At 38.7% G+C, this 17338-nt stretch overlaps 2 protein-coding genes across 2 annotated transcripts in view; one reads left to right on the forward strand and one right to left on the reverse strand.

Annotated features, from left to right (window-relative positions):
- The window catches only part of mims2 (mitochondrial inner membrane scaffold 2), a 56721-nt gene extending 53699 nt beyond the window's left edge, over window positions 1-3022 (forward strand). Inside the window, exon 3 of the mRNA XM_043710206.2 lies at window positions 1456-3022. Coding sequence (XP_043566141.2) covers window positions 1456-1672 — 217 coding nt within the window. The 3' untranslated portion in view covers window positions 1673-3022. The remainder of the gene's footprint in view (window positions 1-1455) is intronic.
- Window positions 3023-8445: 5423 nt separating this feature from the next.
- The window catches only part of aurka (aurora kinase A), a 31006-nt gene continuing 22113 nt past the window's right edge, over window positions 8446-17338 (reverse strand). The window contains exons 6-9 of the mRNA XM_043710203.2: window positions 15548-15686; window positions 13655-13803; window positions 10190-10364; window positions 8446-9484 (exon numbers count right to left, since the gene is read on the reverse strand). Of these exons, the coding sequence (XP_043566138.1) occupies window positions 9296-9484; window positions 10190-10364; window positions 13655-13803; window positions 15548-15686 (652 nt within the window). The 3' untranslated portion in view covers window positions 8446-9295. The remainder of the gene's footprint in view (window positions 9485-10189; window positions 10365-13654; window positions 13804-15547; window positions 15687-17338) is intronic.

The following is a 17338-nucleotide window of genomic DNA, read 5'->3' on the forward strand; positions in this document are numbered from 1 at the left end:
TTGTCAAAAACAGTAAAATTCAAATTTGATTGGGTTTTTGTACCTTGAGGCATAATTTAAACTGGTTAAATTCAAATAGTTGTGTAAAACATTGGTATCGAAGTTACAGCCAAAATGTTACATCTTTCAGTTTTCCAGCACACTGATATGACAGGTGCTTGGCAGTTTTCACCCCCTCAAAAGTACAATGCCTTCAACTTCATAACACAAGCAGTGCCTGGATCATCTATTTTTAAATTGCTATTTGCATTTAGACCCTGTATGCAAATTGGCTTCTGCGTTTTCATACATTACTCTTCAAGAGTACATTATTGGCTAGGATGTTATTGTAAATTCAAATTATTTCTGGCTTAATAATAAGAGGCTTCTGGCATCTTTCAGCCCAGATGTCAGCCACAAGTATCACAATTCCTGAGCTAAATTGGCCAAGTGTGGCATTGGCCAGAAATTCTACCACCCCATAATCATAAGTCTGACTTTTGAACTTTGGCCTAAGAGCAGCTTCTCATACAGACTTTGGAACAAAACTGCTTCAGGGTAAGGGCAGAGATAGCAGCAGTGTACAATTCACTCTAAACTTAGTTGAGTTAGTCAAAACGTGAAAATATTAAGAACTCTTGCATTTGCAGTCAACTGACAGGGACACCCCTAAATCACTAGACCCACTTTCCTCAACATTTTTAACATATTTGCTTGTTAGAACCTATAGTATATTGGAATATGATACTGTAGGCAGAAGTGGCAAGAATTCTAACATTCATGCGTTTTGGTGTGTAAAAATAAAAGGACACCACAGGTAGGCACAATCTCATCAACTAATAGAAAAGAGTTCCAGTTTTGCAGCATCTCATTTTATGTTCTGTACTAGTCTTAACAATGTGTCCTAAGTTCAAGAACTTCTAATCAACTTCCAATAATAACATTCTATACATTAGGACAAAATTAAAACCTTAATATTTCATAAAATCATGTGCTTATTTAAAAAGGATTTGGCAGGTCAATTTCAATTTTCCATAAAAAAGCTTAATTTTAGTGATTTAATTTGTTTTCTAGTGTTTGTTCCATTTTAGAGATAATTTAACTAGTCATATCTATATCTGTCTTCTGAAGGAAGAGTTTACCTTGTGCCACTTCTACTGTTGAAGTATGGTGCTAATAGCAGTAACTTTATTTTTTACATAATGATCCAATTTGCTTGAGAGACACCGAATTGACTCCACCACTACCACAGACTATGTATGCCCAGATCCTAACCAGGTTCTCACAGGAAAAAGTGTCACCATTTGCTAATCATGTCAAATCTATGTCCTCTGGTTTTTGACCTTTCCATTAACAAAACCTTCTGTCAACCTTCTAAGAGATTGGTTACTTGGAAACAAATATAATAGGTTGAAAATAAAAACCTAGTACAATTCATTGCAGTAAATTGCCTTTAACTTTTTTTTTGCTTTTCAGTGGTGTGGATGTGGCTGCACTCCTTTACAAGATGGGATTTAGTGAAGCAGTCGTGCAGTCCAGAATGGCAGCTGGTACCAGTACCTTTGTACTAGCATATGCTGTTCATAAGGTCTTCGCTCCAGTACGAATGAGCATTACTTTGATTTCTGTGCCATTAATAGTAAGATACTTTCGCAAGATTGGAATTTTTAAAGCATCTACTTCCAAACCATGAAGAAATACTTGAATCTTAAGATTGTAGCTGCAAAGGACCTAGACAATTGAAAAAAAAATCCATAAATGAATGCAGTACTTATGTTGTTAGGCAGTAGTTACCTGTAAGCCTGTGCTCTTGATGGCTGTTTTCAACTTGAAGCTGAACTATAATGTCAATCTCAGCCTTGTGCAGGACACTTTTACAAAGGCATCTATTGCCTAGATTGCAGCAGCTGAAGTGTCAGTTGCAGGGAAGGTAATAATCATTGGAAATATTTGCATGAGACAACTAAAATTAACTGTCAATATGTATCATTTGACAATCTAAAACTTGAATGCAGCCAAATTATTGACTTGAGAAGGAAATAAGTGAGCAGTGTGGAAAAACAACAAACATGCTGTTAGAACACAGGGGGGTATTCTTTCAGCAGACTTACTCACCCAACTAATTTCCCCAGCAAGGTGAGACTAATTTAAAACTCCATTACATGATTGTTGGTTAAGCCTTTCAGTTCACTTCAAATTGCAAACATTCCCATGATGTGCAGCTTAAAATGAAGTTGCACTTCCCTAAAGTAGTGCTTGAAGTATGTGTAGGGAAGAGTGAGAAGGCATTGCCTCCTGTATTCATTCCTTAGCCAAAGCAATGAATTTGGATATCAATGTCCAGAAAAGTTACCTAATAATTTTAGTTTGTTATGCACACACAGGCAAATGCTTGGGAGAAGTAACAGTGAACAAGCTATTTATCCTGATGTAGAAATTTTGGTATTTCAATTTTTTAAAAAAGGATGATCACTTCTGAAGAATATTTTATATGATAAATCCATACACATCCAACTCATTACATACAAATTAGCTGTCAACGGGGGCTACCCCTCTACAATCGTGGCTCTTCTGTTAATACTGCACTACACCTGTCCAATGCAAACTCATAATTGGAAGCTGCAACAGAAAATGTGATATTAGCTCATTCACATTATAGCCAATAACTTCATTAATACAATAGATTAATACATACTACAGACTAAGTGTTGATTTTATTCAAATTAGTATGTACTGCCTGCTAATGCAACTTTCCAAATCCAATACTTCGAGACAAGTTTAACCTAGCATAAATATTAAGTTAAATAATCAAAACCACAACAGTAGCACCAATCTCATCCATTCACTTAAAAATCAATTTAAAATCAATAAGCAATAATTGTTATTCCATTAAGGGTGAATTAGGACCAAAGGAAACTTCAATACCTTGCTGCATTGTGTAAGATTAGTATAATCACAAACAAATACTTGAACTGTAATTGTTTACTGTTTGCCTTTTCAAATACTGGTGTTTCATTAAACAAGACCCCAGACTGAAGATTAATTTTCATTGTCATTTGAGTCTTTACATATTTTGTAAGTTACTGGCAGCGTGCTAGCAAGTGATAGTATTCTAATTACCACTTAATATTTAATTATTAATGCTTTGCTGCTGCACACTCTAATGAGTAAGTGGTAACATTAGAGATTTATTTGGAATCTTAAATTTGAGCATTGTGAAACTTAGGAAGTTTCCATTAAATGGCAAGTATCCCAAATCCTGAAGTGGGGAAAATAACTGATCAAGCAAAAACCAGACTTGAATGTATTCACCATTACAAGTTGAAGTTGCCTTAGTCAATCCATAGCCATCTTTACCTTTCAAAACCAGGCTTTGCAAACTCAAGATGAATAGACAACTCTTTCAAAAGAGAACCAATGTTGATTTTAACACATGGGTACTGACCATCAGAAGTGCAACAATGGCATGCTTTAAAACTAGGAATTCATTAAAATATCTGGTAGATTTCTCCTCCCTCCATTAATACTAATGCATACATTCAAGTTTAGAGTTCTTTCACAGAACATTGAAACTGGTCTCTGCTTGTATTTGCTAACTCAATATTTTTTTAAAAGGGCACATTTTAGAATGGAGATGTAAAGCTAGGAAATAAAAATTGCTGCCAGAATGCAATACCAAATAATGCAGGTGCTCATTGCATTGAAACCTTTACTGTAACGAAATAGTATAGAGTTTTGTGATTTAGTTTATCCTCTTCAATGTTCAAGTTAATCATAACAGTAGGAAAATTCTGCAGTAAATACAAATGCCATATACCACTCCACAGGATCAGAGCAGAGTTTCACTAGTGTGTAGGTTTGTTTTACCATTAGTTCTAGAGATGCATAAACAAGTCATCACCAGCATTTAAACTAAAACAATGTTGCAGAATAGAGCACTTAAATACAAGTGTGATAGACAGTTGAAACTTACCATGCTAGTACTCATAGGCCTAAAGCCATATATTGACAATATAACCTCTACTGTGAATCAGTTTTCTACAAGTAAAACATAGCCTGTAGAACCATTGAATTTTTAAAAACTATGCATATACAAAAGCGTTAAGACCTTCAGAATTGGGTTATAACTAACCTGTAAATAATTTCAGTATGCTAAACATTAAGGCAAATGGTGAAAAGTTTTAATTTAACCAGATAAGTTTTAACATCTGTTTCTTCTACTCGAGTAAACTAGTTACTTTTACACTTTATTCAACTTCCACTGGTGAATCAACTTCAAAAATGTAATGCTTTGATGGATAGTGTTTTCCACAAAAACAAAAGTAAATATTTTTACTTTCCTTGAAAACATTTTCAAAACATGACAGATTTGAAATCTGCAAGTGAATCATTTACTGTAAAGTTAATTGTTTATATTAGAAAAAAAACTAGATTGTAGAAACTAGGAAACAAGAGACTGGTTTTATGTATATAAGTTAAATAAAAGAGTTGGTTTAAAAAAAAGTGTCAGTCCTTACTTTTCTCTCCTGCTACTTGTGCTCCTAAAAGGTTATGAATTGAACAGGTACATTAATCTGAAAGTAGGTATATACATTATGTAGATTCCATTAAACAGAACATTTGTGGAATCAAAAGTTAGAATATAGAAGAATACAGCGCAGAACAGGCCCTTCGGCCCTCGATTTTGCACTGACCTGTGATCTATTCTCAGCTCATCCCAACACTCTCCCAAAATCATCCATGTGCTGATCTAAGGATTGTTTAAATCTCCCTGAACAAACAAAGGCTTTGAAAGATTAACTGCTTGCATCACCCAAAGGAGCCACCAGCAGAGGGATATGTTCAGCAGCTTTCAAAAGAAAAATTCCACAGGATGCAGGCATGCAATATAATTTTTAAACTTGTTCAAACTTCATTGTACAAAATGAAGTACCCATTGTGCTCTGTACCTTTTAAAGATAGTAATTTTTAAGTTGAAGACACCCCACGCTATAATGCCACCCTTACACAATAGTTGTTTGAATTGGAATCATTCTAAGTTTGTGAGAAGATTCGTAGCTCGGGTGCTCATTGGTGTGGTTTTGTTCGCGGAGCTGGGAATGTGTTGCAGACATTTCGTCCCCTGTCTAGGTGACATCCTCAGTGCTTGGGAGCCTCCTGTGAAGCGCTTCTGTGATCTTTCCTCTGGCATTTATAGTGGTTTGAATCTGTCGCTTCCTGTTGTCAGTTCTACTGTCCGTTGCAGTGGTTGGTATATTGGGTCCAGGTCGATGTGCTTATTGATTGAATCTGTGGATGCGTGCGAGGCCTCTGGCTGTTCTCTGCTTGGCTTGTCCTATAATAGTAGTGTTATCCCAGTCAAATTCATGTTGCTTGTCATCTGCGTGTGTGGCTACTAGGGATAGCTGGTCATGTCATTTTGTGGCTAGTTGGTGTTCATGGATGCGGATCGTTAGCTGTCTTCCTGTTTGTCCTATGTAGTGTTTTGTACAGTCCTTGCATGGGATTTTGTACACTACCTTGGTTTTGCTCATGCTGGGTGTCAGGTCCTTCGTTCTGGTGAGTTGTTGTTGGTTTGTGTGCTGTTATGAGTCCTAGTGGTCACAGTAGTCTGGCTGTCAGTTCAGAATTGCTCTTGCTGTATGGTAGTGTGGCTGTTCCTTTGGGTTGCGGCATGTCCTTATTCCATTGTCTTTCCTTTAGGCATCTGTTGATGAAATTGTGCAGGTATCTGTTTTTGGCGAATACATTGTATAGGGGTTCTTCCTCTTTTTGCAGTTCTGGTGTACTGCAGTGTCTTGATGCAACTTCTTTTGTGTGTGTAGGGGTGGTTGCTTTCATAGTTTAGGACTTGGTCGGTGTGTGTAGCTTTCCTGTATACCTTTGCGGTGAATTCTCAGTTAGGTGTTCTGTACCATCATGTCTAGGAATGGGAGTTGGTTGTCCTTTTCTTCCTCTCTAGTGAATTGGATTCCTGTGAGTGTGGCATTGATGATCCGGTGTGTGTTCTGTGTTTTTAATGATTACAAAGGTGTCATCCACATATCTGACCCAGAGTTTGAGTTGAATTTACAGTAAGACTGTTTGTTCTAATCTTTGCATTACCACTTCTGAGTCCAGAGATGGGTGTGCCATTGATTTGTTCATATTTCGTTGTTGAATGTGAAGTGTGTTGAGGCACAGGTCCAGTAGTTTGAGTGTGCAGTCTTTGTTGATAGGTTCAACGTCCTGTTGTCTGTTCTGTATGTCCAGTAGGTTGGCTATTGTTTCTCTGGCTAGAGTTTTGTCGATAGACATGAATAGTGCCGCAACCCAAAGGACTAGCCACACTACCATACATCAAGAGCATTTCTGAACTGAGTCAGACTACTGCAACCACTAGGACTCAACAGCACACAAAACAACAGCCACTCTCAGACAACAACTCACCAGAATGAAGGACCCAACACCCAGCATGAGCAAAACCAATGTAGTGTACAAAATCCCATGCAAGGAATGTACAAAACATGATTCTTGGATAGTCCAGGGTTGCCCAGAATTGACTATTGATGTTTAGAAGAAATTGACTTTGATTAAATCATATTCCCAATGCAGGTCCATAAGACAATTCCAGGAAAGATCTTTATTCCTCAAATTGAAAAAATTGTTTTTCATGATGATCTGTGGGATAAGTTTTATAAATAAACAGGTTTTGTACTTGGAATACATTTGAACAAAGAATCAAAATCCCTTGTGTGGAAACAGGCCATTTGGCCTAACATGTCCAGACCAACCCTCTGAAAAGTAACCCACCCAGACCCATTTCCCTAATCTATTGCTCAACATTTACCCAACTAATGCACCTAACCTACACATTTGATTAGGTGAATTGGCTATGCTAAATTGCCCATAATCTGTACAGAGTCAGATGTACTGCATGGAAACAGACTCTTCGGTCCAACCTGTCCACACAGACTAGCTATCCTAACCCAATCTAGTCCCACCTACCAGCACCCAGTCCATATCCCTCCAAACCTTTCCTCTTCACATACCCATCCAAATGCCTCAATATTGCAATTGTACCTGCCTCCACCACTTCCTCTGGCAACTCATTCCATACACATACCACCCTCTGAAAAAATTGCCCCTTAGGTCTCTTATCTTCTCACCCTAAACCTATGCCCTCTAGTTACCGGAGGAAACTCTCACACACTGGAATTGAACCCACGTCTCTGGCACTGAGGCAACAGTGCAAACCATTGAGCCACCATGGTACCACTTGACTTAAGGCCAAAGGACACCAAAAAAACCACTAAGTTAATGCCAGAGATTTGTCAGTCAAGTCAGAACCATGGCTCAGTTTTTCCCAGTTGAAAATCTAGTGTTTGGTCAGATACATACAGAAATTAGATTTTTTTTTTAAAAATCCAGAATAGTGCAGCATATTACAGGCCTTTTGGCCCACAATATTGTGCTGACCATTTTTCCTATTTTAAAAAGGCCAAACTAACCTACATACTCTTCATTTTACTAGCATCCATGTGCCTATCCAAGAGTGATGTAAATGTCCCTAATGTATCTAACTTTAGTACCACTGCTGGCAGTGCATTCCATGCATCACTGCTCTATAAGAGCCTAACTCTGACATCTCCCCTAAAATCTTCCTTCAAATTACATCCCCCTCATGATAGCCATTTCTGCCCTAGGAGGGAAAAAACCCAGTCTGTCTATCAACTCTTGGCCTCATCTTGTACACCTCTATCAAGTCGTCTATGTTTAAAAAAAAAAGTGATATGCTGCACTCAATGTAATGTCGCAGTAAATTTAGCTGACAACCAAATCCAAATTTAAGTCAGTCAGCAAGTTCCATTTTTGAGCACCACTTGGTTGTCAGTGCATAAACTCCCCCATTGTGCTCATTTTTAATGCTTCACTTAAGAAACTCCATTTACAAAAAACAAAGTGGGAGAGAAGAAAAATGGAGATTGCTGTATTGGGGCAGGAAGCTTAAGCATTGTTGTACAGGTACAAGAAAAAGAAGTTTGCAAGCCCCATTACTGACAGCAATTATTCTTCAGAGCTCATTCCATTATGCCACAGGTAGCACTAGTAAGTCACTTAAAAAGGAGCCTTCATCAGATTCCTATTCTTAATCTTCATTTCCTCAGCATCATTACTGCCCAAGCTCAGCCCAATTACTTGTCCCATGAGCATACGGAGTTTACCCAAAGTTTTGGATCACAGTTTGAAATACTCCAGCAAAAAAGTTTAAGCCATAGCTCTTCAGAGTTAAATATTTAGCCAAAGATGTTTCTTAAACCAAAATCATTTCCATTTCAAGATTCATGAATTGCAAAAGTATGTGCTCCCCTACCCCACTTTGATTATCACAATTCAGTTTGAAAGAAGGTAGTCTTGAAATACAGCAAACACCTTAACTGGATCAGTAACAATTGAAGGATAAAGGGGCAGGAGGAAAAGTTTAATTTTAAAAGCTAGATTGTTTATTAACATAGACAAGATTAACTTCATAGATACTGTAATCATAGCTTTAAGAGACACTTTCAACTAGATCAAGAAATTCAATAGGAAAATTGAAGATAGGTGATCCATAAACTGCATGAAAATCAGAGTTCCTGCATATCAAATCTTACCATTTTCAACTCTGATCGAATAATGGACGTTTTGGCACAAAGTAATAAGTATTTTACAACTGCAGTTTAAAGATCACCTCCCTTGATACCACAAGTACATTGACAGAACAAGACATTGGACAAGTTATTAAACATTAATAATTGTATTTATACAGCCTGGAGTGTAATTAACTCAATTTACACAGTCCAAGAAACCGACCACACAATTTTGACGAGGTGCAAAGGAGTAAATTGTTACTGTCTGAAGCAGTGCAAGCAACAGCTACACAAATGCCCTTCTGGTCTTTAATCCAAGTTAGATCCCATTACATTAGAATTAATATTTTTAAATTCAACTCAGTTATTAGCACAAAACCTGAAGTGTGTCCAATTCCTTATGTAAAGCGACCATGTGCTAGCAGTTGCAAAATTCAGATTCACAACTAGGGTTTTGTTTGTTCATTTCATCCCATTCATTAGTGAAAACATCGTAGTATACACTCACCAGTGAAAACAAATTGTGAATTCTAAACATGTACAAAGAGGTAAATTAAGAAATTCACCAATTCTCTATTAGCCAGAGTCATCTGCTGACAGGAAGAAAGATTCCAGCACTCCAATCAGACAATATGGTGGCTGCTGCCACTCAAAATGGTTATTGCACTGCCAAGTCTCAATCTATACATGTCCTTTACATTCCTGGTTTACAGATTGGGATCAGATGGTGTCACAGGTTCCTTTTTTTGGGAGGCCGATTTAATGGAGTGCTTAACCACCCAAAAATGTTCAAGCACATCTTTCAAAGGTAGTCGTTGGTTTGGGTTATGCTTCAGCAGCCGAGTGATCAGATCTTTTGCACCCTCCATTATAAAGGATGGAAATTTAAGGTCAACCTGAAAAGATAGAGCACAAAATAGTTTTAGTACCAGATTATGTAGGCACATTTAATCAATAATACATAATTTTTTTGTTGGATTTATTAAACTGCTCAGTATTTCATTTTTTATGCAAATTAATTTTCCTTATACTGTCAAACTACCCAAAATACTGATAAGACAAGTAGTTCTAAATTGTAGCTGATGTGGGTATTTATGAAAACCTCATGAGTCTCAGGAAGAAAATTAATAAAGCCCAACACTGATCTTATGTAACCACAAGCACCACCTTGGATATTCAACAAGTCAGTTTGCTAACCTTCTAGGTGAAGGAGAGAAATATCTACCTCCAGGTTATCATTTTTAGTTCGAAGGGGATGCAGGAAATGAATTTATATAAAGTGTGGTTCAGTCAGCAATTAATTAGTTAATTAGTGACTTTGTATATCAGGAAAATGAACATCGCATGTATGTTTAAAGATGGTGATCACCTGGACCTCAAATGCTTGAAGTTAATGCCTTTATTAGATTCAGATCCTACAAAATTAAAAATTTAAAACTAAATTTCTAATCCTTATACACAGATGTAGATGTATCCCTGCTGAAAGCAAACTAGACTACTTCAGGACATTTGGTTCAGCTTAAATGTGAGCAATTTCTACTATAAAACAAATCTACAATAATAGTTGCAATGGAAATTGTGTAATTATCCAGGTCACTCACTTTAGAAATTCTCCGAAAGGTTTCTTGACGGTCTGCTGCTTCAAATGGAGGGTGGCCTACCAAAAATTCATAACAAAGAACACCTAGACTCCAAAGGTCAACCTTTTCATCGTGCATTTTCCCCTCAATCATCTCTGGTGGTAAATAATCCAGGGTACCACATAATGTTGCTCTTCTGTACAAATAAAAACAAAATGTTGAAAATACACATTCCAACAGACTATTAAATGTATTGTTTCTAGTAGTAGTTAATTTTGACAGACTGCCTATACAAAGTACATCAACTTCTAAAGACATTCAAGAGGTATCACAAGGACTTGGGGAAAGTTATAGATAATGAAATTAAAAAAGGAACAAAACAATGTGGATAAAAAAAATTGAATGAAGGATCAAAAGGAACAGTTATAATGGTATTTTAGAATGAAACAGTACAAGGTCCCTTGTGTTGGTGTTGGACTCTTACTTTTCACATGACTTAGATTTTAGTATGCAGGGACAATTTCAAAAGTTTGAAAGTGACAAAGAAAGACTTAAACTGAAACTTCAGAAAAGGATATCAACAAGTTTGAAGTAGTGAGCTGATAGAAATGTAAGGCAGCATACAATAAAAAAAAGGGTACTAGTGGGAGGTAGAGGGAGAGAGTTCAGGAGAGTTTTAGGGATGAGGCTTTAGTTATGCAGAAAGGTTAGAAGATAAGACTGTTATTTTCCTTGGTCAGAAGACGAAGGACACTTTAAACAAGTTTTCAAAATCTGAGGGCATGGCCAAAAGTAGATTGGGAGAATAACCACTTGGTTAAAAAGAAACAAATAAAACTGGATTCATTGCGAGTAGGGGCAAGCACAAGAAAACAGATATATACAGAATGGTATTGAAAAATTAGAAGGAAATGGAGTCACCAACTGAAGTCATCAATTACACAGAACACTCAAAACTATAAAGTTACATTACTAAAGTCCTGTGTAAAAGAAAGGGTCGCTTGAAGCTTTATAATAACTCCATCTTATTAGTTAACCAAACCTGAATCTGTAGGTTATTGCAGCCTTGACTTAGTAATTTTGCCCAAAGCTTAGATTTAAACCAAGCAATTTCCTTCCTTAGTGATTAGGATCAATTTTTCATCTACATTTCCAGCCAAATAAACTTTTATTTCTGCACTGAGGATTTGAGGGGATAAAAAAGTTAATAGTTTGACATCAAATCAGTGAGTACTTCATTTGTAAGTCTTGGTTTTATCTTCCTTGAAACGTTGAAACAGTCCCTGCAGACCAGAACCATATGCAAAGTAGGAATCATCTGAATACTTCAAATGTTGAAAACATTTCTGCTTCTATCACCCTTACAGGAAGAGTTAGATTCCTGCCTTTTTTTGGGGGGGGGGGGGGGGGGGCACAGGGAAGCATTTTCTTCATATACTTTCCAAAACTTTTGCCCTTACCATTAAAAAAAAGGGTAAACTCCCTGGTCATTGATCCTTCCACCAACAGAAAAAGGTTTCCTCCTGTCTATTCCCTAGTCTTCTCTGCTCAAAAAAAGGGACAGTAACAGTTTACCCAATCTCTTTTCATTAACTCTTCAAACTGGAGAACATCCTGGTAGATTTCCTTTTAAGTCTTCTCATGCAAATCACCTCCCTGTGATAATATGGATTCCAAACTGTCCACAGCTAGAGAATCTATACTATGTATTATGCAGTTTCATCACAACCTGCCTGCTCTTCAATTGTATGCCTTGGCTAAGAAAGGAGTTTATCCCATAGGCCTTCTGAGCCACCTGACCTACTTGTCCCATTACTTTCAGGAACCAGTGGACATGCACACCAAAGTGGGGATTCTTCTTGCTCCAAGCTCCTACCAATCCTTTTTTTGCCCATTTGGCCTGCCCAAGTGCACACTTATCAGTTGCCAGCGATCAGCCTATGTCCTCCTATAATCCAAGGCTATCTTCACTATTTACTATCTCAAATTTTTATATCATCTGCAAACATACTGATCAAACCTCCATTCAAGTAGGAATCAAAACACACTCACTCCCCATCAGAAAATGGGCCCCAATACAGATCCCTACAGAACTCACTTCCAGTTAAAAATGCCCCTTAACTTCTTGCTACCCAGCCATCTGAATCCAATTTATCTTTGCTGTTGATCTCACTAACTAAAAACCTTGAAGTCCAAGTATACTAAAGATATTGCCCTCATTTGCTCATGTGGTCACCTCTGAAAAATTGTATCAAGTTGGTCAGACATGAGCTCCCCTTAACAAATCCATACAGACTGTTCTGGATTAATCCCTGCCTCTGCAAATGAAGAATAGCTCTGTTCCTCAAATTGATTCCAAATGTTTCCTCATTTACCCCATCCTCCCTTCTTGATTAGAGGTACCACATTTGCTGTGCTCCAGACCTGCGCCTGTGACCAGAGATGTATTGAAAGTTACCAGTGTTCCTATTATTTACTTGCCTGACTCAGCCTGGGATACATTTCATCCAGCCCAGGAGAGGAATCTAAATTTTAATCTAACCAGACCACATCAATTTTATATAATTAGCCCTTATATCTCTCAGGAAGTTGATTGTTTAACTCTAGGGGACCCACTTAAGGGAAGAATGACACTAACATTTAGAGCAATTTATAAAGTTGCAGAAACTGAACTCAGCAGGTCTGAAATGGTTATTCAAAGTTTAATGGATTGGTTTCTGATAAGTAATTACTTTTCTGCAGAGATATTGATGAAATAGATGAGCAAATGGCCACACTACCCAAGCTCAAAATATTTGGTTGTACCACAATTAAATCATTTGGACTTTACAAGCATATCATGAAGTGGGAATAGTCCAGCCACTGAAGTGATGATCATTGCTGTATTATGTGGAAAGACTCAATTTTTAAATAGTTCACTTTAGCCCATTAAACATGCAAGATCATCTGCCAGCAGAGTCTTCTTTGCCATCTACCCTCAACTCACTTAACTATCCTCTACAACCTGGCTTTCATTTCGAAGAAATCCTGTTACACACATCTCTCCATAACTACTACTTAACATTTCCAGTCAGTGATCAGTACACAAGAATAATCTCTATTAAATGCTTGCCATCATCTCCCATTGAGGCCTACAACTAGATGCCCTTTCAATCCTAACTCCCAACTGACTTTGCAGACAAAAAAGGTTTGCTGTGACATTGATTTTTGCTGAAGATTATTAACACTAAAAGATTCTTTTATCATATTGAATGTAGTGACAAGTGGGTCAATGGGTGCAGAAAGAAAAGTCTATTGACTTAAATGTTTGATAGCAACAATCATACTAAATGAAAAATAGATTTAGAAAAAGTAACTTAGTGTAAGCATCAAAATTTGTTTCGAAACCAGAACTCATAGGAAAGAAAATCTTTAAATAGATGATAGATATATGAACCCAAAATGGAATTCATGCAGCTAAAAAAAGTTGTTTAATAGAATCAGTACCTGGATGCTGGAGCATGCACAGACCATCCAAAATCTGCAATTTTCAGCTCTCCATTTGCTCCTAGTAATAAATTCTCTGGCTTAATGTCTCTATGAATCACCTTCTTTGAATGACAGTATACTAGTGCATCAGCCAGCTCGGATATATACTATAAAAAGGAAAAATGTTACCAAATCATTATGTAGTACTAACAGAGTCAACCCTAATGATTCATTGGTTGTGCTTACAGATCCTCATTGCATTTTTAATGAGATTACTCTAAAGAGCTCGTCCCTCCAAACATTCACTCAAATTATACCTTTTTTTTATTAGATTTAATTCCTTAGAACTCCATTTCTTCTCCTATCTCCTGTTACTTGGGAGTACTTGAATGATGAACATTTAAAAAGGTAACCATGTTCTGCTCTATTCCCTGACTTACAGCTCAATTCTTTAAGCTGAAAGCAAAATTAATGCACACCAATTGTGTCTTTATGAAGTAGCACTCAGCTGCTGCAAGGTGTTACAGAGTAAATCCTTCTGCTCGTTTAAACCAGAAAATCTCAACTTGCCTTGTAATCTGTAAAAGTGAGAGTGACAAAGAACTGCCAAATCCCACTATTTAGAGAAAAGAAATTAACAATTTATTCTTTAACTCCAAGAGAGAAAAAAACGACTATCTACACTGTAATCCTCCTTTGTCTGTTCAGATTATCTACTTCCAACTCTACAACAACATACCGATTCGATAATCGGGGAGTAGGGGGTTAAGATTTACAAAAAAACTCAAATTTCAAAACCAGTCAGCTGTGTCGATTCTCCTCTGAATCTTCCTGGACATTTTTTCTGGGTCTTATCTTCAGTCTTCTGCGGCACAGATTTCACATGAACAGGTACCTTTCAGAGGCTGATTTTGCAGGCTGTTTTTGGTGCTCTTTGCCACTCTGGCTAACTGTTCAAAGTGTCTGGTTTTTATACCCCAAAGCAATCTGATTGTATCATTGATTTGACATAATCAAAACAGCAAAATTCAAATTCAATTGACCTTTGGTATCTGGAGGCATAATTTAAACTGGATTGGCCAAATTCAAATTTGTTGTGTACCATAGCAACAGCTCAGCTAGTTGCTTCACAACCAAATGTTACATTTTTAAACTTTTTCAACACTGTGCTCAAGTGCTTGCCAGCTTTAACTCTCAAAAAGGTACAGTACAAGCTTACACTTTCATAAAAGTAACAATAAATGACATTTCAAAACCATACATGTCTTGAAGGCACACATCCCTGTACTTTGTTGCCTGAAATTGATGAAACCTATACTATAGAATAGGCTTAGGTTTAACTACATTTCATGTTTTCCAGTGTAGCTTACCCAATAGCAGTGATTAATAAAAATTGCTAAAAATACTCAGGTTCAGCAATGTGCGCAGAATTAAACATTTAACTGTTCTCCATTTTCTTCAAACCCACTCAATACTTGCAGGATTCCAGCATCCATAGTATGTTCCTTTCATTTTAATCTAATGGCACTCCATGCAAGTTTGTAACCACCCACACTCTTACCACACACCACCCAAACTGGTTTCAAGCTATGGATCAGAATAGGACAAGAATAAAAAAAAGGACCAAGTATTTCAGCATTGCAGACTTCAAATGAATAGTGTAATGTAACTGAAATTGATAGAACAAATTGACCATGTTACCAAAAGGAAAATGGTCAGAAACAGGTGATACTCTTTTGCAAGCTGTTTCAGTTCACATGTAGAATGTGCATGATATCTTAATGTCTGTGACCAAAGAGTGTCTAACACTGGAGGAAAAGGTTGAATTGCTTCACTGTAACCCTGGTTTGGTTGATTCACATGGGAAGTGATCCAGTGTTGCTGTCCAAAGAGCAAATAATGATCTCATACCGTAGCACTTCGTCCATCGTCAAACTTTCCACATCGCTGCAGCTCTTTATAAAGTTCACCACGGGGAGCATACTCCAAGATCAAATAAACCCGAGAAGCATCATGAAAGTAACCAAATAGCCGTAAAATGTTAGGATGTCTGGAAAAAATAGATAGGTCACAATACTTAGTTATGTAGCTTCTGAATATTAAAACAGTCACTTCTATAGAAAAGTTGTCACTTCATACCAAGTCAAAATAAGCACACAATGGTCTGAAATTTAGAGCTCATCTTAAACCAGTCTTGGCTGTGTTAAAGTCAGATCTGGAGTCAGGCACGGCTGCCCTCTCTCACTCCTGCCTTGTTTGTGTGCTGCATAGAGCTATTTGCCGAGTCCATCAGGAAAGATGCGAGCCTGAGAGGGGTGACTATTCCTGGCAGCGGGGGCCTGCAGGTTAAGGCCTCCCTGTACATGTTTTCTGCTTGGATCCGCTGTCCGTGCACAAACTCATGTGCATATGTGACCAGTTCGAACGGGCCTCGGGGGCCAAGGTAAACCCAGGCAAGAGCGAGGCCATGCTCTTTGGGAACTGGGCCGACCAATCCTCGTCCCCTTCACCGTCAGGACCGACCACCTGAAGGTGCTGGGTATTTGGTTCGGGGAGGCTGGAGCGTGCGCCAAGTCTTGGGAGGAGCATATCAGCAAAGTGAGGCAAAAACTGGGCAGATGGACGCTACGGTCACTCTCCATCGCAGGAAAGAACCTGGTCATCAGGTGTGAGGCACTGTCATTGCTATTATACATGGCACAGGTCTGGCCTATTCCCAGAACATGTGCTGCTGCAGTCATCCGGGCAATCTTCCAGTTCATATGGAGGTCAAAGATGGACCGGGTCCGAAGGGACTCGCTGTACAAAGATCTGGGCAACTGGGGAAAAATACACCCAATGCCATCCTCACCCCGATGGCCACCTTTGTGTGGCTGCATCAAGCTGTGCGTGGATCCCCAGTACGCAAACACCAAGGGTCACTACGTACTGAGGTTCTACCTGTCCCCGGTGTTGCGAAGGATGGGCCTGGCCTCGCTGCCGTGGAACGCTCTGAGTAGTTGGACCGTTCCGTATCACCTGTCCTTCGTGGAGAAGTTTATGAAGAAAAACACCTTTGACCACAAGTCCATCAGGAAGTGGTCAGCACGTAGTGTCCTTGAGACCCTTCGGGAAAAGGAGAGGGCGGATCCTATCGAGCTGTTCCCTGAGCAGACTGTCAAAGCCATTTGGCAGAATGCCTCATCGCCAGAACTTTCCAACAAGCACCAAGACATGGCTTGGCTGGTGGTGAGAAGGGCTCTGCCTGTGAGATCCTTTATGCACGCCCGGACACTCAGCCGCACCGCATGCTGCCCTCGAAGCAGCTGCGGGGGGAGACGAGACTGTCACACACCTTCTGGAATGTGCCTACGCAGAGGAAATCTGGAGAGGAATGCAGTGGTGTTTGTCGAGGTTCGTCCCGAGCAGTGCCGTGACGCGGAACTCCGTGCTCTACGGCCTGTTCCCCGGGACGCACACCGAGATGAACATCAACTCTGCCTGGAGGATCATTAACTCAGTGAAGGACGCTCTCTGGGTGGTCCGAAACCTGCTGATCTTCCAGCTGAAGGAGTTGACCCCGACAGTGTTGCAGACTGGCATATTCCAAGGTTCAGGACTACGTGTTGAGGGATGCGCTGAAGCTTGGGGCAGCTGCTGCCAAGGCACAATGGGGAAAGACCACTGTGTAAAGTCTGCCTGCCTAACAAAGAACATGGGGCC

Source organism: Chiloscyllium plagiosum, unplaced genomic scaffold, assembly GCF_037043375.1.
Source record: "Chiloscyllium plagiosum isolate Xiang-an unplaced genomic scaffold, Cpla_swu_hap1 HiC_scaffold_15, whole genome shotgun sequence".
In the NCBI taxonomy this organism is placed as follows: Eukaryota; Metazoa; Chordata; class Chondrichthyes; order Orectolobiformes; family Hemiscylliidae; genus Chiloscyllium; species Chiloscyllium plagiosum.